This window comes from Nyctereutes procyonoides, unplaced genomic scaffold (assembly GCF_905146905.1).
Source record: "Nyctereutes procyonoides isolate TBG_1078 unplaced genomic scaffold, NYPRO_anot_genome, whole genome shotgun sequence".
NCBI lineage: Eukaryota > Metazoa > Chordata > Mammalia > Carnivora > Canidae > Nyctereutes > Nyctereutes procyonoides.
Genome location: NW_026575146.1, coordinates 36,663,374 through 36,687,672, shown reverse-complemented (window position 1 = coordinate 36,687,672; position 24,299 = coordinate 36,663,374). Strand labels below are relative to the sequence as shown.

Here is a 24,299-nt window from a genome sequence, read left to right as displayed (position 1 = left end):
TTGGTCTCCTTGCATTTACTCCGACCTGCCTCCTATCTAGTCCTTCACGTTGCAGCTGTGGCATTTTAAAATACATGCTTAAGCTTAAAATTTGCTTCCCGCTACTCTTAGAATAAAGACCAAGGTAAGGGTCTCCGCCAGCTCTTTGCAATTCAGTCACAACGGTTTCCTTTGAGCGTTAATGGCTTGTGCTCCAGCCCACCTCAAGACCTCTGTACTTGAGGTTGCTCCTGCCCCCGCCATTCCTCGTGTCTCAGTTCAACCGTCACTTCGAGGGAAAGCCTTTCCAGGCCTCCTAATTAGGTCAGGTCCCTCTGCTTCGGGCGCGTAAAAAAGTCCGTGCCTTCCGTTTAGGGCGCTTTTCTGTCTGTAGACTAAGGTTGATGAGAACACGGAGCTCGCATCCCTTACAGCACAACCCCTTACAACACCACTGCGTAGTTGAACGGCTGGAGGGATATACACACTTCCAAGAGTGGCCCGCAAGGACTGCGTCCCGTGTCCCGGACAGAGTACGGGTAACAGCCGGAGCCCGCCCGCACAGCCCGGCAGCCCGCACTCCCAGCCCCGCGGCTCCTCCCGCTAGCCCCGCCCCCTGCGCCCCGCCCCCTGCGCCCCGCCCCTCTCTGCTGAGTCTGGGGGAGGGGCATAGAGGTCGCGTGACGTGACAGCAGCCCGCCGTTGATTGGGCTTCCAGGGACGCCGGCTAGGGGAGGGGGCGTGTCCTCCTGTGCTGATTGGCTGCCGGGCGGCGCCGGGGTGGGCGGTGGCGGCGGCGGCGCGGCGGCGGCGCGGGGGCAGGTGCCGAGGGGGACGGGACCCCGCAGGGCAGGGAGGGCGGCAGCGGCGGGCGGGATGGGTCCTCGCCGCCGGCTTTGCTGAGACTCGCTCGCGTGGGCTGCCAGCCGCTGGCCCGCAGTGGCCGCGGGGCATGAAGGGCGTTCTGGGAAGTCCCGTGGCCGCGGCCGCCGCCGGCGCCGCGATGCAGGAGAGTTTCGGCTGCGTCGTGGCCAACCGCTTCCACCAGCTGCTGGACGACGAGTCGGACCCGTTCGACATTCTGCGTGAGGCCGAGCACAGGCGCCAGCAGCAGCTGCAGCGCAAGAGGCGCGACGAGGCGGCGGCGGCTGCCGGGGCCGGCAACCGCGGCGGCAGGAGCCCGGCCGGGGCCTCGGGCCACAGACCTGGCGCGGGTGGCGGCCGGAGGGAGTCCCAGAAGGAGCGCAAGAGCCTCCCGGGCCCCGGAGCGCCGCAGCCGGACAGCCCCGGGGTCGGCCCGCCGCCCCCTGGTACGCGCGCCCCGCCCGGCACCTGGGCGCCCCCGGATAGGCGCGGGGGTCGGGGGGCAGGACAAGGGGGTCACGGAGGTCATCGTTCTTGGCCGCCTCCCGACCTCCGCTGCGAGACCGGGGCCTGGGGGTCCTGGTCCAGAGGGAAGGGGCCTTGTGGCGTTGGAAGGTAGGAGAAGAGGACGGGAGGGGGCGTCACGGCCCTCGTGGGGGTGGAGGGGAGCGGGCGTGGAGCAGGGTCTCAGCGTTCTGGAGCTGAGCCCTTACAAGTTGGGCAAAGTTGAGTCACACTGCCCGGGCGGTGCGTGTGGCGGAGGTGACCCCGGGGAGCTCAGAGGTAGAGCTGGCAGAGACCGACTCCATCGTCCAGCCGGACCTCTGCCTGCAAGATGCCAGTCGGGAGGCCGCGAGGGAAGCGTGGTGGGGAGGGGAAGGAAGGAGGGCGCACCCGGCCGCGGGGCGCTGGAGCCGAGGCCTAGGTGACCGCGGGGAAGGGCTGTGACGTCAGGGCCAAGAGCGGAGTGCGGCGGGGACGGCCGCGGGGTCCCCGGCTGCGTGCGGGCCCGGCGCCTGCACCCCATCCCGGCACCCTCCCGCAACCGGCCGGTCGTTGTCCAGTGCAGCATGTAGTGTCCTTGGGATATGTAACACGTCCTTAACTCAGGCTGCTTCAAGAAAAGCGTTTGTCACCTTTCTCCTTTTCAACCAGAACAAAGTTCCCCACACCGCGTGTACCAGAGACCCCGGTCCGCATCTATCAGGGAGGGTGCTCAGGACTCGCTTATCACCTGAACTGCATCAGCCCATAGTCTGCAGGACTCCACCCGTGTTCCATCTGTATTCCTAAAATAAGGCAGTGATGCTGAGTGAGGCTTGCTTACCGAAAGCGTTGAGGTTAAGGTGTGTCGTCCGACCGCTCAGACCGCTCAGCCCTTGTTGGGCAGTGTATTCAACTCGCTTCTCTGGCTCGTTCCTTGCTCATGGCAGCTGTGCTCCCAGCTGAGATTACAACTCCTGACTTAAGGGTTGGGTCTTTGACTCGGGCTAGCTAGGTAGTATTTACCTGTAAAACTTCAGTCCAACAGTATCACTTGTGAATCCGAAAATTCACTACAATAAAGATGTTGGAAACTATTTTAAATGCTTCCGGATATCTCAAGACCCCCATGCTGGTAGGGCCAGTACGTTTATGGGCCTATTTAAGGTGAATGAAGCTTGAGATACATTGTACATTTTGTGTTCTCATTTTTCTCATAAATCTATTTAGATAAACATAGTAATGAAAAGACTGAGGAAGGCTAAGCTTTTCCTCTCCCTTTTTAAGAACTGAAAACAATGTATTTTATCCTTTAGAATAGTGTGAAACTCCATTTAGTGCTATCTGTTAATACATTGCTTTTTAACCTTTTTAATGTTGAAAATCATTATTATAAGAATTTTGAACGGTTCCCTAAATGTATGAAGTAAAGTAAAAATATCCTGTTTTTCTTACTTGTTAACACTTTGCATTTATGTACATACAGAACTATTTCTTTTTTTCTAATTTAAATGATATATAAGCTGAGTTGCAATCTGCTTTCCCTTAGCATTGTAATCTGGGTTTACTAACTTTTCTGTCAGTTGTTCATGATCCAGATGATCTGGCTTTTGAGATCCATATTAAAGATCTTTAGTTAATTTTGTAGTTAAAATGGAAATTTTGTCATTTGTCAATTCTTTTTCAGGCCTGTGTTCAGTTCATTAATTTACATTCATGTAGTTACTGTACTAAATTTTTAGAGAGCTACTCTCTCAAGGTTTTGTAGCCCTAATTGATATGGATTGTGCTTTTCTAACATTCAAAATTTTTAATTTAGAGTCTTATAAGTGAATGCTCAGTATGGACAGGATTTAAAGTCAAAACATATTTGTCATATATTGGAAACATTTTTGGATATGGATGTGGAAAGCATAAGATTTTCCCATAGAAACAGGTTTTTAACGTCCTTCACTATTGAACAACATATATAGACCATACCCAAGCCTTGTTCGATAAATTCATTCTTGAAATTCATAGAGGCTATTTAAGCTTTGCTCTTCCTAACCTTTCAGAACTACTGTCCTTGAGTCAAAGCTCAACTTTATTTTGTAGGACATCTCACTGTAAATTTTATTATACTCTGTCCCTTCATATGGGCTTGGGTATAGATCAGTGCTTAGACAACACGTGCCAGCCTTTTATTGGAGAGAGCTAGAGAAATTCAGTGTTTGCATTATCCACTTGGTGCTGCTGACCCAGCACAGAAACAGTCGTTTCAGTTGCAGTCTTGATCTGTTAGCACTAGATTGTGGGGAAAAAAACTGGACCCCTTTTAATCTTTGGGTGGTGGGGAGAGAATGAAATGTTCACAGTGTACTTATAATTATTCTAATAAGTAGCCAGTTATACTTAATGGTTTTTAATTTATGTACCAAAACTTGGGAAGAAGTTTTAGTACAAAGTATGCACTAAATGTCATTTTAAATTTTGAATGGTGAATTCCAAATTTAATTGAATTAAAAAAATAACCTTGAGGAAGCAAATAGGGTGGGATAAGCTCTTAAGTAATTCTGTAGTTGAGTGGAAATATTAAGATTTTAAAAAATAAGTTATAATTAAGAACTTTGAAGCAGCATTAAAATAACTTTTTACATTGAGGGGAAAGTATTGAAAAGTAGAGTTTAGACTATTGTCATAGTCTGTTTTCAACTTGTTAGATAATTAACTTTCATAATAACATTTTCTACCTAACATTTCAAATTTGATCTCTTTTGGTAATGTACGTGCCCTAAGATTTGGCATTGCAGACTCCTGGGATAAGTGTCAATCTCTTTTTTGCTTCTGTGAGAGGGGCAGGATGATCTATTTATGACAGCATCTTTCCCATATGCCCAACGTGTCATTAGCTCAAATTGTGACATCAGTACAGGATCCAAATTGGACTTAAGCATTTCTAGGTTGTGGGACAATGACTTAAGATTGAACTTAGATTTATTGTATAACTTTCCACATTTGAAAAAAATAGTTTGTTAACTAACAAGTAATAAGTTGCACAATTTTATGTTAGTGGTGTCACAGACTTGATTTTTGCTTTAAAATGGGACTGGTAAGGTATTGGAACTATGTTAATACTTACCTGTGCCCAGTAAAAAGTTCAGATAGGAAATATTTGGTAGGAAAAACAGAAAAATATGTATAAACATATATTCCTTAAGAGTCATGTGTTATCTAAGTAAGAAAGGAATCCAGGAATTTAAAAAATACCCATTAATTCAAATACATTTAATATTTTTATAGCCATACAACGAATGTGAAGGATAAGTTATACCAAGGAAAATTGAAGTTACTATAATAAAAATAATGTGTCCTGTTGGAGATGGAGACCTTTTAAATGTATATAGAGAAAAATAAACACATTTTTGGAAGATGATTTAAGAAGTGACAAAGTTCTTCATTACTGAATTTATCGAGTATTGGCTGCCCTCAGAAATAGAATCTACTTAAAAATTTTAAAGCATCAAAAGCAGAGAGGAGTAAAGAGAGAAAAAGAGACTGAAGCCTGTAGTGGCCCCAGCTGAGTGCTGGCTTCTGCGAAGGAGAGATGCCCCTTCGAGTGCTGACTGGCCCTCGTATGAGTTGGCAAATAGCAGTTTGGCCTCCTATTGAGAAGTATGATCATAAATGTATGAAACCAAAAAAATAAGTAAATAAATAAATGTATAAAACCCATCAAAGAGCAGGAGAGCAGGAAAATCTGTTTTCAAACAAAAAAGATGATAGTAGTATAGACTATTTAGAAACTAAAACCTTAATAGCCAATGATGAATCATAGTTCATTTAAAGAACAAGCTGCAATATAGTGTCTGTCCTTTAACTTTTCTGTATGGAGCTTAACTACGACATCTTAATAAAGTTGTTTCTGTCAAAAACAATTTAGCAAACATGAACTGTCACACTTATTGTGAGATACCTGTATGTTAGTTGGTATAATTTATATTGCCTAGGACAGAAGAGAAAGAGAACATAAGTATCTTAAAAGTTTTATTAGGAAGTACAGTTGACCCTTGAGCAATGTGGGAATTAGGGACACCACCCTCCTGTGCAGGCAAAAATCCACATAACTTGACTTCCTCAGAATTTACCTAATACCCTACTGTTGAGTGAAAGCCTATGGGTAACAGTCAATTAACATGTATTTTGTGAATGTGTTGTGTATTGTATTCTTACAGCAGATAAGCTAGAGAAGACAAAATACATTTACACTACTGTACTGTATCTCAAAAAATCCATGTACACATGGCCTGCACACCTCAATCACAGTGTTGTTCAAGGCTCAACTGTAGTTGCTTTGGGCCGTTACAGCATCTACAACTTCTTCTCTGAATGTTTTCAAACTTCCCAGATTTTCCTATGACTTTAACTTCTAGAAAAGTAGAATTTAAAACTCTCTCTGGACAGTAAATGTACCGTCATGGACCCGGTGTCCCAGCTCTCCCTTCTGATTTGTCGCCAGCAGGCCAGAAGCGAGCTCCCAGAAGAGGGGAGCAACAGGGATGGAATGACAGCCGGGGGACAGAGGTGACGCTTGACCGAGCAGAGCGGAGATCCTACAGGGAATATCGACCCTATGAGACTGAGAGACAGGCCGACTTGACACCTGAGAAGTTCACAGATGAAAAGTACGTACTGCAGGGAGTGGGGAGCCAGAGGGTTTTCAGAGAACTGCTAGCATTTGCAACCTCTTCATGATGCCAGTCCTGGGAATATTTTGCCAATTTTAGTTGGGAGTTTATGTGACATGGAAGGAAATGGTCGTATGGTGAAAAATAAATTATTTATTGGTAACTGAGCAAAGACTCCCTAAAAAACTGCACAGGAGTCTGGGAAACTGGTTACATTTTGTTTTGCAGTGTAGGCTAGGGATATAATTATGGTTTTGATTTAACATTACTGATTTAGACTACTAAAAATGTAAACAAGTTTCTGGCCCTATGGTTGGTTAGGTCAGTTGGCTCTCATGATGACAGACATTTTAAGAAAAACTGATACAGTGTGTGACACCAATTCCTGGCTCCCCTACCTTCCTCTAGAAAGTGCTGTAACCTGGCAGGTGGTGCCGGCATGTGGAGCTGGACTCCTGAGTGATGGGGCTGCATGCAGGCTGTGTGTGCCTACCTGTACCCGCAGAGCAGTCCTCGGGGTCTTATGCTTGGTACTACCATGGCAGGGGCTTGCTGCCTGAAGTTTTTAATTATTCAACCTGCACGACACTGAATTTAGTTTAAGCAAGCAACTTGTGAATCTCGTTTAAAGCAAAGTAGGTAAAAAAAAGTCTAGGGAGACTAGAACCGTGTATGTGGACTCTATCAGCTGTCAACTGTTTCATGTCAAGGGAGCCATTATTCCCAAAGTCTTTCAGCTTCTTGACTACTCATTCCATTTCGGATCCTGGCTACAAGTTTTATCCAAAGGATATGGCTTTGTAAAACCATGTTCATTAAACTGCCCTACCACAAAAAAGTACAAAAATCCAGCAGAGAACAAATAGCTCAGTCTGGGAGGGCTGAGGCAGGTGGTGACTTTCACAGATCTAGACCCTAGAAGTCACATATTCAGAACATGAAGATGGTGTATCTGCCACCATGTCAGAGGGTAAGGGAAGAGAAAGGCTTAATTCTGCAATTTTTGGTGATTTCTTCAATTTTGCTGTGTAATGGCCATAGTCTGCTTGCTTACAAAAAAGGTTTTTGGATCAGAGCTATTTATTTGGGGAAACCTATGTGTATTTTTTTTTTCCTCACTTCAGGGATTTATTCTGTGGAAATAAGGAAATTATAGCTCAAAAGCACAAATTCATGTTTCCAGCTTTTTTTAGTAGCAAAACTGTGAATCTTTAAAAAAGATGAGTATATATGAACACAAAATACTTATTAAGTGAAATCATACATGTATGCAGAGGTAGGGTGGGATATGGGATTACGGAGGGGTTTTTCTTTTTTCTTTAAAAATAATTTCAGGGGATCCCTGGGTGGCGCAGTGGTTTGGCGCCTGCCTTTGGCCCAGGGCGCGATCCTGGAGACCCGGGATCGAGTCCCACGTCGGGCTCCCGGTGCATGGAGCCTGCTTCTCCCTCTGCCTGTGTCTCTGCCTCTCTCTCTCACTGTGTGCCTATCATAAATAAATAAAATAAAATAAAATAAAATAAAATAAAATAAAATAAAATAAAATAAGAATCAGACCTATGTACAAATATTGGCTCTGTTCCACTTTAAAAAAAAAAATAAAAATAATTTCAGATTTACAGAAAGTTGCAAGAATTATACAAAGAATTCCCATATACCTTCATCCAGATTCCCTAAATGTTAACATTTGCTTTATCCTACTCTCCCTTTCTCTTTGTCTCTTTCCCTTCCCTTACACACACACACCCTTTTTGGCATTTAGGAGTAAGGTGCAGAAATATCTCTTTATCTCTATATACTTTAAATGTATTTCCTAAAAACATGGTACAGTTATCGAACTCATTAACAGTGATACAATACTGTTACCTAATTATCTAAATCGTGTAATCTACAGAGTACTCCACATTTCACCAATTGTCCCATCCCTTTTAGCAAAAGAAAAAAAAAAAAAAAGCGTGGTTCAGAATGAAGTCCGGGAAAGTGCACTGCATTTAGTCATCTTCAGCATAGACCAGCTCTTTAGTCTTCCTTTATCTTTTATGACTTTGACATTTTGGAAGAGTGTGGGCCAGTTATTTTGTAGAACAGCCCAGAATTTGAGTTTGTCTGGTGTTTCTTCATGGAGTGATATTCACTTTGGCAGGAATACCACAGAAGTGATGTCTTGTGTCCTCAGTGTATTACGTTAGGTATATGTAGGGAATTATTACTTTCAAGGAAATTATTATTTTAAAAAAAGATTTTATTTATTCATGAGAGAGACACAGAGAGAGGCAGAGACACAGGCAGAAAGAGAAACAGGGTTCTGGGATAGAGTCCCACATCGGGCTCCGCACAGGGAGCTTGCTTCTCCCTCTGCTTGTGTCTCTGCCTCTCTCTCTCTGTGTCTCTCTCATGAATAAATAAAATCTTAAAAAAGGAAAAGATATTTTCCTTAATTTCTTAAAAAGTACTCTTCTATTAATAAAGATCAATATAACAATTTGGGCAGTTTAGAAAATACATACAATTATAAAGAAAATTAAAACTACTTATCTTCCCATCTAAGATAATTACTCTTGACACTTGGCCTAATTTTTTCCTTTTTTTTCTTATACACAGATATACTAAATATTAAGATAATACACATGTACTGAGTCCTTCATATTCTTTCAATTCTGCTTGACAGGGCAGAGTGTTTTCCATGTCCTTAACAATGTTTTGTAAACATTTTTTATGGTTCTATTACATTGTGTTGTCTGGATGCAGTACAGTGTAATCATTCCCTTAGTATTGGACCTTTACTAGATGTGAGTTCTAGAAGTGGGAACTTCAGTTAGGGCCATGAACCAGTGGTTCTCAGCTGGACATCCTGTATCCTAGGATGCAGTTGTTACAGTGAAAGTTTCAATGGATACATGTAATGTGAAAACAAATTGGAGTAAGGGGGGGATCTTTTGATACATAATGACCAATCCCTGTCCTAGTAACCTGTCCGTTTACTCTGTCAGTAATAATCTATAGGAGCGTTTCTTTTTTTAATATTTCTTTATTTTTTTAAGATTTTATTTATTTATTTGAGACAGAGAGATACTGAGAGAAAACATGAGTAAGGGGAAGGGCAGAAAGAGAGAGAGAAGGAGACTCCCCCCACTGAGCAGGGAGCCCAATGCGGGCTTGATCCTAGGACCCTGAGCCAAAGGCAGATGCTTAACTGACTGAGCCACCCAGGCACCCCTATGAAAGCATTTCTCATAACTCTTTCTTCAGATTTGAATATGATAGATTGAACTTTAATCTTTGCTTATTTAATAGTGAGAAATTGTGTCACCTTGCATTTTCTATGATACATATACATGTTTGTTAAAATTATAGCATCTTGAAAAATTTTTTTTAAGAGAGCATGCATGCATGGATGGGAGGGACAAAGGGAGAGAATCTTTTTTTTTTAATTTTTTTATTTATTCATAAGAGATAGGCAGAGACACAAGCAGAGGGAGAAACAGGCTCACCGAAGGGAGCCCAATGTGGGACTTGACCCCAGAACCCCAGGATTACGCCCTAAGCCGGAGGCAGACACCCAACTGCTGAGCACATCACACATCCAGCACAGAGCCCGTCACAGGGCTCAGTCTCACAATCCTGAGATCATGACCTGAGCTGAAATCAAGAGTTGGATGCTTAAATGGCTGAGCCACCCAGGTGCCCCTAGAATCTTGATAATCTTAACAGAGTATCTAATTCAGTCCTCTCCATGTTTATGAATAAGGGAACAAAGACCCAGAGTTGCCGTGATGAGTACTCTGGTCACAGCCAGCTCACGTTGATTTTTTTATTCCACTAAGGCAGAACACGTGTGTTCACATAGAAGCAGTGTCATAAATGGTGCCGAGAGTAGCTTCCATGTGGTTCAGGTGCAGAGCTTAGCCACATCACTTGCGCATAGTCTGGGAGTGCAATTACTGTTTTTAATGCAGTAGGAATTTTTCTTTAGGCTCCAAATAATGAATTTAAGTGAATCTTTGAACATGGGCTATTAGGAAATTAGTCTACCTCTGTCTGGGTATCTTTTGACTCTCTGGCTTTTCCTGAAAGTTTACTGCTGGTCATTTCCAGTTCTGAGAGAATCACTTACTCAGATGTTTAATTTTTTTTCCTCCTCAGAAGGGAAACATTTTTAAAAATTGGGGTAAGATATACATAACATAAAATTTACCATTTTAACCACTTATAAATGTACGATACTGCAGTGGCATTAAGTACATTCACATTGTTGTGCAACCATTACCACAATCCATCTCAGAACATTTTTATCTTCCCAAAGTGAAACTGTACCCATTAAATGCTAACCTTCCTTCTCTCTTCCATGAACTTCAGTCCCTTTACCTGTAAAACAGGTACTCATGTCTACTTGCTAGGGTTGCCACCAGAGAGTGGCTTACAGGGATGTACAACAGGATTCTTCACTGAAATGTTATTTTCCTTACTTTTACTTGTGAGTACATCACAAAGCTTCCTTAAGCAGAGTACAGGATTTCTCCACGCTTACTAACCTTTAAAAAAAAAAAAAAAGACATGTTTTAATGTTCCAATTTTTAGTATATATGCTGCCAACGTGAGCACAAAGAGGATATATTTTATAACCAAAGGAATATAAAGAAGCAACTGCGAATATATTTAATTGAGGGTGGGGGTGTGTGTAACCTGTAGAATAAAGAAAAAAGTAGTTTAAGGGATTAAAATACCACACAGGGCTATTTCAGGGTCAGTTTCAATCACTGTTACATTTCAAATGACTTTGTATTTTGCTGGTATCTGATCTAGATTACATGTAAACTTAGACCTATTCTGACTGTTGGCATTCTTTTCACATGTGTTTTGGTGTTTCACTTCCCCTCAATATTTAGATTTTTTTTTCTTTTATGGCCCTGTTCAACTTCCTTGTTAAAGAATGTATTGTTACTTGAATTGTGTCATTGTTTTAGAACTCTCCTTCAGATATTTATCATATGTGTAATGGATTTTACAACAATCTCTATTTAAAATTTTTGTTTTGGGGTGCCTGGGTGGCTCAGTTGGTTAAGTGTCTTGACTCTTGATTTCATATCAGGTCATGATTTCAGGATGATGAGATCAAGCCCTGAGTGGGCTCCACAGTCAGTGGGAAGTCTGCTTGAGATTCTCTGCCTCTCCCTCTGCCCTTCCCTGCTAAGTGCACATGTGTTCACGCACACATATTCTCTCTCTCTCTCTCAAATACATAAACCTTTAAAAAAAAAAAAGAATAGAAATTTTGTTTTGCTCAGGGGCGGAGGGAGGTTGGAGACAGAAAAGCCAACTTGGAGAATGTATTTAGGATGATGTTTCTAGTAAGAGACTTGCATAAAGTTAATAAGTGGTGCTTCTGTATTTTTTTTTTCTTTTCCAATAGGAGAATTAGTTTTGGGATCCCTGGGTGGCGCAGCAGTTTGGCGCCTGCCTTTGGCCCAGGGCGCGATCCTGGAGACCCAGGATCAAATCCCACGTCGGGCTCCCGGCGCATGGAGCCTGCTTCTCCCTCTGCCTGTGTCTCTGCCTCTCTCTCTCTCTCTCTCTCTCTCTCTCTCTGTGACTATCATAAAGTTAAAAAAAAAAATCTTTAAAAAAAAAAGAGAGAGAATGAGTTTTGTATCTTTTTCCCCACATCATATAGTAGCTTTTTAATGTAACATTTTCAGCCATAGCAGTAGACAGGAACATACCTCTGGTTTTGGTGTTTGAACCACTAATGCCACTAGAGTTCAATGAGTAATTCTTCATGATTTTAAATATTTTTAAAGCCTTGACAAATTAAAAAATACAATTTTTAAAGAAGACTTTATTTATTTATTCAGGAGACACACGGAGAAAGAGAGGCAGAGACATAGGCAGAGGGAGAAGCAGACTCCCTGCAGGGAGTCCGATGTGGGACTTGATCCTGGGCCCCAGGATCACTCCCTGAGCCATAGGCAGACACTCAACCACTGAGCTACCCAGGCGTCCCTAAAAAATAAATTTTATCTTATTAAAGTAATATTGTAATGATGAAAAAGATGGGATCCTTCCTGCAGTAGCTTCAAGCCTAATGGAGGAAAGGCTGGCCCTCATAAAAATTAACAGTGGCCAGAGACAGAGCCAAGAAGAGGTGTGAGAAGAGGGTAGGCAGTCAGGCCTTGGCACCAGTGAATGTGGCAGAGGAAGAAGGGAAGAGTGTAGAAGACGCTTGGTTCTTGGCTTAGGTACTTTTTCATGCTGTAAGTTAGGGACCATAAGAGGAGCAGGGGGTCAGCATTGGTCATGTATCTGCAGGGCCAGGGCATAGACAGAGGGTATGTCCAGGAAGTAACTGGCTTTGTGGCCTAGGATCAGAGACTATGATGAGAGATGTAAGGTCACGTAGCAATAGCATAGAGATGAGGACAATGTGTGCCTAGAATGGGGAGTCAGGCATGCAGGGTCACATAAGGACAATCCGGTATCCAGAAGAACGAGGGAGGCAGCTGTGTGTGAAGCATATGGAGACTAGTTAAATGAAAGAGGCAAGATACGGAACTGGTCCTTTCATGTGACTCTGGAGGTACCTACCTCTGGGAAGTGGAATTGGGTAGCTAGGGAGCAAGGGAAGTAGCTTGTGAATGTGTACTCTGTTTCAGTATGACCTGTTACAAAAATACTTTTTAAGGACAGGCAGGGAAGGAGAAGCCAGAGAGGTCAGAGGAAGATGAATGGTCACTGGTTTCAAATGATGAATGGGGTCAAATGACGTAAAGACAAAAGTTGCTGTTGGCCTTAACAACAAAGCGCTTCAGCTGTCCTTGGAAGGTCCTGTAGGGCAGTGGGGGTAGCGTTGAGGTGGTTACAGGTTCATGTTTTCAGCCCCTGTGTCACTGACGGGTTGTTTGGGAGAGGGAGATTTGGGAGGGGGCATAACTTGAAGTTTAATTATTTCTGTTGTACAAAACATTCCAAATTTAACTTAAATACTGAGTATTAGGGCTGGAATGAATCTTAGAGTTTATCTAACCTCCTCATTTTATAAGTGAGGAAACCAGATCCAGAGGGAAAAAGGGATGTCTTTCCACAGGTTAGTGTGAGACCTGCCCAGGACTTGTTTCTCTGGTCTGGTTCCCTCACCTCGCAGCTGTACGACTGTGGGCAAATTATCTACCTCCTTTGTGCCTCAGTTTCCTTATCTGTGGACAGTAGTTGTATACTATAGTTCTGTTTGTGAGAATTAATTCCTGTACGTGGACTACTCAGAACAGTGTCTCAGGTACTATCATTCAGTGAAAGTTAACAGTTACTTTATTACTCCAGCCACCATTCTTTCCAATGTATTACAGCCATCATGTCTTTCTAGAATTTTTTTTCTGAAAAAAAGCCTTAGCCCTTAATCCAGTTCACCGCTTTTGATTATGCCCCTCTCTTCCTAGACCCATTGACAGGTTTGATCGGGACAGACCACTGAGAGGCCGTGGAGGCCCCAGAGGGGCCATGCGAAGCAGAGGCAGAGGTGGCCCCGGGAACAGAGCTTTTGACGGTTTTGACCAGAGAGGAAAACGAGATTTCGAGAGGTATGGTGGGAATGAGAAAATGTCAGTTCCTCTGTAACTGCCATTTTTGCTTCATGATCTTGATAATACATGGTATGAATCTGTTTGCTATGTGTTAATATTCACTGTACTCTTATTCCTGAGGGAGCTGATCCTGGGACAGCTTTTTTGACCAACTTCTCTGATTTGGAACTACCTTCCAGTTTAAGGGAATATTCTTTCTTTCTCTAGAGCAATCAGAACTGAAGACAACATGGGTGGATGTGGAGTTCGAACCTGGGGATCAGGTAAAGATACCAGGTATGGTGCAAATGTGTGCCTTCTGTGAACCTATAGCTAAGTGGAAATCTCTGGATCTTTATTTTCCTTTTCTTGAAAAGTATGTCCTCTGTTGTGCTTGCAGCATCTTTGTGCTTGCGTGCCATTAGATTCACTTTAGGCTTTTGTTTAGTGAGATGACTTGTTTAAAGCATGGTTATGTTGCAATTAGATTTGAAAACTACTTTTTAAAGTTCTTTTATCATATTTTAGCCAGACAAATTTGTATTTGCTCACGCCCCAGTACATGGCACTGTACATTTGCATAGGCCTCAGAATGCTTTCTAAATTACTGAATATTCTATATTTTCGGGTGACCTTCCCAAGTTCTTATATACATTGCATCTTGATTTTATGAAATCATTTGCAGGCTCAAGCTCAATGTCAAGTTTCGCCAAAGGTTCAAATTTGACATTTTTCTGAGGCTTCTTGGTGTCTCAGATCTGTGCCAGTTTTGCTACTTAGAGGAGGTACTTGGTTCTGTTGTTTCTGTCATTTCATAGCCGCAGGGACAATGCCTTCCTGTGTCTGCATAGAATAGGCAGCAAGTACTTCAGGGCCTTACCTATGTTGTAGGGCAGGCTTTCTACAAGTTTGAAGGCTTGAGGGAATCCAGGCTTCTGCTTTTCTTCTTCTGAAGAACATTAGCTTTTTACATAAACTGATTTTCCTGAAACTTGTCCTTAAAGACAATAGTATACAAAACAATACCATATGTAATATTGCATGTGCTACCACTGCATATCTGTGTTGTTCTTGAAAGGAAGAAGAAACTTGCTGAATGTTTCTCAGTATAGGGCTTCATAGGATCTTGATTATGAATCTTTTAATTTTGTTTTATTTTACTTTGAAAGTATATATCTTATAAAGTAATACCTCTGAGTCACCTGATTTACTACCTTATTTGATACAGCCACTCCAGGGGCACCTGGGTGGGTCAGCCAGTTAAGCGCCTGACTCTTGGTTTCAGGTCAGGTTGTGATCTCAGGTTCCTGGCATGGAGTCCTGTGTCTGGCTCTGTGCTCAGCAGAGTCTGCTTGTGGGTTCTCTCCTTCTTCCTCTGACCCTCCCTACCCCCCACCCCAACCCCTCCTGCTTGTGCTTTCCCTAAATCTCTGTCAAAAAAATTTTAATTAAAATACTACCACTCCATTTCAGTTTGCATTGGAACTTAAAAATAATTTTGGCTGAAAGTGATTATGTTCCCTAAGGGGTCAGCATTGGTCTTATCACATGAAGAGGTAACCAGGTGCCAGGGGTGCCTCTGGTGGACTGGCATGTCCCAATGCTAAAATGACACACATCACATGTTATTTTGAGTTGTCTGTGAGTTATTAAGTCAAACATCTGAGGCGGCAATAATTTGTAATTTAAAGATTTTTGGAGAATAAGACTTGGATTTCTTTTTTTTTAATTTTAAGATTTTATTTATTATTTGAGAAAGAGAATGAGCCGTGGGGAGGGGCGGAAGGAGAGAGAAGCAGATTCCGTGCTGAGTGGGAAGCCCAACAGGGGCTCGATCCCAGGACCTGGAGATCATGACCTGAGCAGATGGCAGGTGCTTGACCGACTGAGCCACCCAACTGCTCCAAGACTTGGATTTCTTATTTAACAAGTGCAGATATGGGTTTTGATCATGAAAACAGTATAGTACACTGGGGTTATATGCTGCCTTTGATTAATGAGAAAAGAGCAGAGGTGAGCCTAATGTAATAAGGCTGTTCATGGCTGGCAAGGCCAAACACTGTGTTGAAAGTTTGGGGGTTTTGGGGCATCTGGCTGGCTTAGTTGTTGAGTGTCCAACTTTTGGATTCAGCTCAGGTAGTGGGGAGCCTGCTTGAGGTTCTGTCCCTCTGCCCCTCCATCTCTGTCTCTAAAATAAATAAATAAATCCTTAAAAAAACTAAAGGTTTAAGGATTTTGCTGTGGTTAGTATTCCTCGTTGAAGGCATTGGCAGTGCTAACTAAAGTTATGGATAAGATGTTTTTAAAATCATACAGAGCCATTTCCAACGTTATTGGTTTTCTTCAACAGTTTGACAGTGGGTGCTTCTGCTGAAAGTAGAATTTTCTCCATCTGTGGTAATTAAAAAAATATAATATCAAATCTCAGATATTTTCTTGTTACCAGTTGAAACACACCCATAAAAACACTTTTCAGTAATGGTGCCTTCCAAATTTTATTTCAAAGGGCAAGATGGTCTTATGTAATAATCAAGTAACATTCAGTTAAAATCTGTTCACTGTCGTAGATTTGGGTAAGTGTGAATTCTGATTGAATTTGAACTAGATAACAAAGCCTTGAGGTATTTAACATCACTTGATGGAATGTACCTGTGCAAACAGGCATTTTCTGCATTCATATAAGTGAAATAAAAATATACACATGGCCCTGATGCTTATCTTTCTTCTGTAAATCCAACATTGGTTTTCTACTTTCAACAAAATAACAGAATCTACTAATGTAAATTGTTGCTAATTTTGAAGCCCCATTGTTCTATAGTTTTGGTCACGCGGTTTTATAAGAGCTATAAGCACATTAGTTTTTTGTTTTTTCATTAAAAAATTTAGGTTAACACAGGAGGGAGATCTGTGATTTTTTTTCTCTTTGTTTAAATCGGCTGCTCAAGTTTTAGAAATGCTGGTGTTCATATAGTCAGCCCTTTTATGATTTGTAATTTTTGAAAGCTACAAACTATCAATAAACCTATGTTTTTTATCCCCTTGGTTTATTATGTTGCAAAGGGAATAAAGAGAAAGTTGGAGTAATTGCTGCTGCTTCTGCTGCTAGACTTGAGGGCTTCTGGGTGCCCAGACTCCGTGACCCTGCTGGGGTCAGGCTGATGTGCAGAGGCAGCCTTTATTGAAGGGCCTCTGCCAGCGCCAGAGCAGCAGCTGCATCCTTCCAAACTCAGAGTACATTTGATTTAGGCCGTTTTTAAAGTAAAAATTAATTATTTGGGGTGCCTGGATGGCTCAGTCAGATGAGCCTGCAACTCTTGATCTTGGGGTCATGAGTTCGAGCCCCATGTTAGGTGTAGAGATTACTAAAAAAAATAAAATTAAATATTCAAATTCTGTATTGAAAAATTCATTTTAAAGTTCAATAGCTTTGCATTGTGAATAAGAAGTTTAAATGTAAAAAAGTCAATTCTGTTATTACAGTTTATCTTTCTTTTAAAGAATAGCTTATGTTGTGATATTTTTTCATAACGGAAGATGGAAAAGTGCTGGATTCTGCATATAGAGTATGAAATGTTTCTAATGAATACACTTATATTGACTAATTTTTAGCATTTTCCTGAAGATGAAATTTCTTTTGCTGAGACTGCTTTTTTCTAAAGTAATATTCAGATAGGATTAACATTAACATAAAAAGGAAAAATTAAGATCTTGTGTATTAGAATTCAAATTGTGTCTCACTGTTCTGTAATTTCCAATTTATAGATTGTATTTAGATGTGACAGTATATAAATTGATGTTTCAGAGACTGACTTTTCTGGCACAGCTATCACCAGCCTGTGTGTATTCTGTACACTCATTTTTGTGGAATGTATTCATCACTTTTTAAAAGTTTGTTATGGCATGTTCTTGTGTATTGTGAGTCATTTAACACTTGTAGGTTGAGAATTTTTTAAAAAAATTATTATTGTTGACATACAACATTGTATTAACTTGAGGTACATAACAGTGATTTACCAATTAGATACATTATGAAATGCAAACCATGCTAAGTGGAGTTCTCATCTGTCACCACCATAAAAGGTATTACAGTATTATTATTTATATTCCCTTTGCTGTACTTTTCATCTCCATGACCTTGTTATTTTACAACTGGATTTTATACCTCTTAATCCCCTTCATTTATTTCACCCATCCTCCTCCACCCCTTTGCCCCTGTAGGAACCACCAGTTCTCTGCTTTTATGAGTCTTCATTTGTTTTATGTTTTAGATGACACACATGAGTGACATCATATGTATTTCTCTGACTTATTTCACTTAGCATAATACTTTCAGGTCACAAATGGCAAGATTTTATTCTTTATGGCTGAGTAATATCCCACTGTGTGTATACAGTACATCTTCTTTATCCAATCATCTATCAGTGGGCACTTAGGTTTCTTCCATATTTTGACTATTGTAGACAATGTTGCAATAAACATAGGGGTGCATATATCTTTTAAATTTAATCTTTTGGGGCACCTGAGTGGCTCAGTTAGTTAAGTGTCTGATTTGTGATTTTGACTCAGGTTATGGTCTTATCAGTCATGGGATAAAGCCCTGCATCAAGCTCCACACTTGGCAGGGAGTCTGCTTGGGATCCTGTCTCTCTCCCTCTGCCCCTCCCTCTACTTGCACTCATGCATGCGTGTGCACTCTCTCAAATCTTTAAAATAAATAAATTCATCTTTCCATTTACGGGTGGTAAATATCCAAAGTGGCGTTGCTAGGTCATATTGTAATTCTATTTTCATTGTTTGAGGAACCTCTATATTATTTGCCATAGTGGCTGCACAAATTTACATTCTCACCAGCAATGTACAAGGATTCCCTTTCTCCACATCCTCAGCAACAACTGTTGTTTCATGTTTTTTTGATACTACCTATTCCAACTGTGTGAGATTATATCTCATTGTGGTTTTAATTTCTGCATTTCCCTGATGATGAGTGGTGTTGAGCATCTTTTCATGTGTCTGTTGGTCATCTGAATGTCTTCTTTGGAGAACGTCTAGTCAACTCCTCTGCCTGTTTTTAAATTGACTGTTGGTTTTTTTGGTGTTGAGTTGTATAAGTTCTTTATATATTTTGGATATTGACCCACTTTTGGGTATATCATTTTCAAAGATCTTCTCCCATTCAGTAGGTTGCCTTTACATTTTCTTAATGTTTTCTTTCACTGTGCAAAAGCTTTTTATTTAGTTCAATGTAGACCCAATGGTCTATTTTTGCTTTTGTTTCCCTTGGCTGAGAAGAGAGATACAGGAAAATATTGCTAAACAGATGTCTCAGAGTTTACTGCATATGGTTTCTCTCTCTCTCTTTGAAATTTTATGGTTTGAGTTTTTACGTTCAGGTCTTTAATCCATTTTGATTTTATTTTTCTGTTTGATGTAAGAAAGTGGTCCAGTTTCATCCTTTTGCATGTAGCTGTCCAGTTTTCCTAACACAGTTTGTTGAAGAGGCTGTCTTTTCCCCCGTGTATATTCTTGCCTCCTTTGTCATAGACTAATTGACTGTATATGCATGGGTTTAGTTTTGGGCTCTCTTCTGTTACATTGATCTGTATCTTTATTTGTGTGCCAATGCTATATACTGTTTTGTTATTATAGCTTTGTAGTATAGTTTGAAATCTGAGATTGTAGCTTTGTGTTTCTTTCTCAAAAGTGCTTTGTCAGGGTCACCTGGGTGGCTTGGTTGGTTAAGTATCTGCCTTCAACTCAGGTCATGATCTCCAGGTGTTGGGATCCAGCCCTGTATCAGACTCCCTGCTCACTGGGGATCTGCTTCTCACTCTCCCTCTGCCCCTCCCCCTTCTATCTCCTGCACTCTCTCTCTCTCAAATAAATAAATAAAATCTTAAAAAAAAAAAAGAGTGCTTTGTCTATTCGGGGTCTTTCATTGTTCCATACTTGTTTAGGGTTATTTTAGTTTTGTGAAAAATACCATTGGCATTTTGATAGGGATTGCATTGAATCTGTAGATTGCTTTGGATAGAGTTGACATTCTAACTATTCTTCCAATCCATGAGAATAGAGTATTTCATTTATTTGTGTTGTCTTCAATTTCTTTTGTCAGTGTCTTTTAATTTTCAGAGTACAGGTTTTTCACCTTCTTGGTTCAGTTTATTCATAAGCATTTTATTCCTTTTAATGCAATTGTAAATGGGATTGTTTTTGTAATGTCTCTGCTAATTCATTATAATATATAGGAATTCAGGGGTACCTAAGTGGCTTAGTGGTTGAGCATCTGCCTTTGGCTCAGATTGTGATCCCAGGGTCCGGGGATCAAGTCCCACATCTGGCTCCCTGCAAGGAGACTGCTTCTCCCTCTGCCTATGTCTCTGCCTCTCTCTGTCTCTCATGAATAAATAAAATCTTAAAAAACTATGTATATTATATATTCTTTAAAGTACATATAATGTACTATATATATAATGTAATATATATATGAATGCAACAGATTTCTGTATGTTCATTTTGTATCCTGCAACTTTACTGAAATCATTTATTCTAATATTTTTTTCGTGGGTAACGTAGGGTTTCCTATATACAGTATCATGTCATCTGCAAATAGTGACAGTTTTATTTCTTACCTATGTGGATGCCTTTTATTTCGTTTTCTTGTCTGATTGGTATAGCTAGGACTTTCCGTACTATGTTGAATAAAAGTGGTGAGAATGGACATCCTTGTCTTGTTTCTAAAGTTAGAGGAAATGTTTTTAGTTTTTCACTGTTGAGTATGATGTTAGCTGTGAGTTTTTCATATATGGCCTTTATTATGTTGAGGTATGTTCCTTCTCTACCCATTTTGTTAAGAGTTTTAATCATAAATGGATGTTGAATTCTGTGAAATACTTTTGACATATTTGCATCTTCATGTTAATGTATCATGTTGATTGATCTGTAGGTATTAAATCATCCTTGTGCACTTGGAATAAATCCAGTGTGATGGTGGTAAATGATCCTTTTAATGTATTGTTCAATGCTGTTTGTTTACATTTTGTTAAGGATTTTTACATCTATGCTCATCAGGGATATTGGCCTGTAATTCTTTCTGTAGTGTCTTTGTTTTGATTTTAGTATAAGGGTAGTATTGGCCTCATAGAATGAATTTTTTTTTAGGTTTTTTTAAATTTCTTTTTTATTGGAATTCAATTTGCCAACATATAGAATAACACCCAGTGCTCATCCCAGCAAGTGCCCCCCTCAGTGCCCATCACCCAGTCACCCCAACCCCCCACCCATTTCCCTTTCCACCACCCCTTGTTCGTTTCCCAGAGTTAGGAGTCTCTCATGTTCTGTCTCCCTCTCCGATATTTCCCACTCATTTTCTCTCCTTTCCCCTTTATTCCCTTTCACTGTTTTTTATATTCCCCAAATGAATGAGACCATATAATGTTTGTCCTTCTCTGATTGACTTATTTCACTCAGCATAATACCCTCCAGTTCCATCCATGTTGAAGCAAATGGTGGGTATTTGTCATTTCTAATGGCTGAGTAATATTCCATTGTATACATAAACCACATCTTCTTTATCCACTCATCTTTTGATGGACCCCGAGGCTCCTTCCACAGTTTGGCTATTGTGGACATTGCTGCTATAAACATCGGGGTGCAAGTGTCCCAGCATTTCACTGCATCTGTATCTTTGGGATAAAGACCCAGACCTTTTCTGGGTCGTAGGGAAGATCTATTTTTAACTCTTTGAGGAACCTCCACAGTTTTCCAGAGTGGCTGCACCAGTTCACATTCCCACCAACAGTGCAAGAGGGTTCCCCTTTCTCCACATCCTCTCCAACATTTGTTGTTTCCTGTCTTGTTAATTTTCCCCATTCTCACTGGTGTGAGGTGGTATCCCATTGTGGTTTTGATTTGTATTTCCCTGATGGCAAGTGATGCGGAGCATTTTCTCATGTGCTTGTTGGCCATGTCTTCATAGAATGAATTTGAAGCATTTCTTCCTCTTCTATTTTTTGGAATAGTTTGAGAAGGATAGATATTATCTCTTCTTTAAATATTTGACAGAGGGATCCCTGGGTGGCGCAGCGGTTTGGTGCCTGCCTTTGGCCCAGGGCGCGATCCTGGAGATCCGGGATCGAATTCCACATCGGGCTCCCGGTGCATGGAGCCTGCTTCTCCCTCTGCCTATGTCTCTGCCTCTCTCTCTCTCTCTCTCTCTCTCTCTCTCTGTGACTATCATAAATAAATAAAAATTAAAAAAATAAATAAATATTTGACAGAGGGGCACCTAGGTCGCTCAGTTGGTTAAGTGTCTGCCTTGGGCTCAGGTCATGGTCCTGTGGTCCTGAGATCAATCCTCAGGTAGGGGCTCTCTGCTCAGCCAGCAGTCTGCTTCTCCCTCTGCACCTGCCCCTGTTCATGCTCTCTCTCCCTCTCTCAAATAAATAAATAAAATATTTTGAAAAATAAATATTTAATAGAATTTACCTGTGAAGCCTCTACTCCTAGAGTTTTTTTTATTACTAACTCAATTTCATTACCAATAATTGGCCAGTTACAGATTTTTTATTTCTTCCTGATTCAGCTTGGATGATTGTATGTTTCTAGGAATTTATCCCTTTCTTCTAGTTGTCCAGTTTGTTGGTGTTTACTTTTTTTGTAGTACTCTCTTATGACTCTTTATATTTCTGTGGTATCAGTTGTAACTTCTCTTACATTTGTGATTTATTTATTTGGGTCGTCTTCCCCCCCCCTTGATGAATCTGGCTAAAGGTTTATCAATTTTATTTATCTTTTCAAAGAACCAGCTCTTGGTTTCATGGATCTTTCCATTGTGCTTTTTGTCTTTATTTCATTTATTTCTGTTCTCATCTTTATTATTTCTTTTCTTTTACTCCTTTGGGCTTTGTTCCTCTTTTTCTAGTTCCTTTAGGTGTAGAGTTAAATTGAGATTTTTCTTGTTTTTTTGAGGTGGGCCTGTATCATCATAAACTTCCCTCTTAGAACCGCTTTTGGTGTGTCCCAAAGATTTTGGACAGTTGTGAGGTTTTTTTTTGTTGTTGCTATTTTTAAAGATTTTATTTATTAAAGAAAGGGAGAGAGAGTGAGCATGAGAGCATGCACATGTGTGTGGGGAGGGGCAGAGGGAGATGAAGAAGCAGGCTCCCCAAGAGCAGGGAGCCCAACTCAGGATCTCAGTGCCAGGACCCTAAGATTATGACCTGAGCCCAGGACAGGCACTTAACCGACTGAGTCCCCCAGGTGCCCCTGGACCATTGTGTTTTCATTTCATTAGTCTCAAGGTATTTTTTATTTCCTCTTTGATTTCTTCGTTGACCCATTGATTTTTTTAGTAGCTTGTTGCTTAGCATCCACATGTTTGTGTTTTTTCCAGTCTTATTATGGTAATTGATTTTTGGTTTTATGTTGTTGTCGTGAGAAAAAGATGCTTGATATGATTTCAGTCTTTTAAATTCATGACCTGTTTTGTGGCCTAATGTGATTTATCCTGGAGAATGTTTCATGTATACTTGAAAATAATGTATAGTCTGCTGTTTGGGATGGTTTGTTGTATATCTGTTAAGTCCATTTGGTCTAATGTGTCTTTCAAAGCCACTGATTGATTTTCTGTCTGGATGATCTATCCATTAATGTAAGTTGGGGGTTGAAGTCTTGTACTATTATTGTATCACTGTTGAGTTCTCCTTTTATGTCTGTTAACGTTTACTTTATATGTTTAGGTACTCCTGTGTTGAGTGCATACATATTTATAATCATTCTTTTCTTAGATTGATCTTTTTATCATTATGTAATACCCTTTCCCTCTTGTTACATTTTTTGTTTTAAAGTCTATTTTATCTGATCTATTTTATTTTTTGCTTCTATTTACATGGCAAATGTTTTTTCCATCTCTTCACTTTCAGCCTGTGTATGTCTTTAGGTCTGAGTGAGTCTCTTATAGGCAGCATATAGATAGGTCTTGTTTTTTTTTATCCATTCAGTCACCTTATATCCTTTATTGGAGCATTTAGTCCACTTACATTTAAAGTAATTATTGATAGGTATGCATTACTGCCATTTTATTAATCATTTTCTGTTTTTTTTTTTATTTCTTTTGCTTTCTTCCCTTGTGATTTGATGACTTTCTTAATATTATGTTTGGGTTCTTTTCTCTTTATTTTTTGTGTATCTATTATAAGTTTTTGGTTTGTGGTAACTGTCAGGTTCATATATAACATCCTATGTATTTAGCAGTGTCTGTGTTATTGATGGTTGCTTATATTTGAACATATTCTAAAAGCACATGTTGAGAAATTTTATGGCTCCAGTTGATACTTGGAATTTTCTAGGACAGTAAGTTTTAAATAATTATTCTGGTCATTTATAATCTGTTTTTAATTTTAGGCCATTCATAGAAACTTCTATTTCTAAAAGTACTTATCACATTTTTCAAATAATTTCAAAGGATTAGCAGTTTTCTCATTTTCATTTTGATGTGGATTACCTATATGTGTATATAATTCGTTGAATGATATTTACTTAAGCAAAAGGATATTGAAATGTATTTTTTCTATCTCAAATATGTAAGAGCACTGATGTGAACATATTTGTGTGACCAGAACAATTCTCACTGCTTTTCAGTGACATGGAACAGACTGCACCAATGGAAGAGATCACAGCGGTAGAAGAGTCCCCAGGCCCCCTGGAGGAGGAATCTCCGGACAAGTGGGTACTTTATTAATTTCTCCATGGGTTGTTG

At 40.5% G+C, this 24,299-nt stretch overlaps 1 protein-coding gene across 2 annotated transcripts in view; it reads left to right on the top strand.

The window, feature by feature from the left end:
* Positions 1 to 799: 799 nt before the first annotated feature.
* Positions 800 to 24,299, top strand: part of HABP4 (hyaluronan binding protein 4) — a 40,875-nt gene continuing 17,375 nt past the window's right edge. The window contains exons 1-5 of one of the 2 annotated variants that reach the window (XM_055311259.1): positions 800 to 1,289; positions 5,825 to 5,987; positions 13,421 to 13,561; positions 13,772 to 13,840; positions 24,182 to 24,265. In XM_055311259.1, the coding sequence (XP_055167234.1) occupies positions 932 to 1,289; positions 5,825 to 5,987; positions 13,421 to 13,561; positions 13,772 to 13,840; positions 24,182 to 24,265 (815 nt within the window). In that variant the 5' untranslated portion in view covers positions 800 to 931. Of the gene's footprint in view, positions 1,290 to 5,821; positions 5,988 to 13,420; positions 13,562 to 13,771; positions 13,841 to 24,181; positions 24,266 to 24,299 lie in introns of both variants that reach the window. The other variant, XM_055311258.1, reaches the window with a different exon arrangement.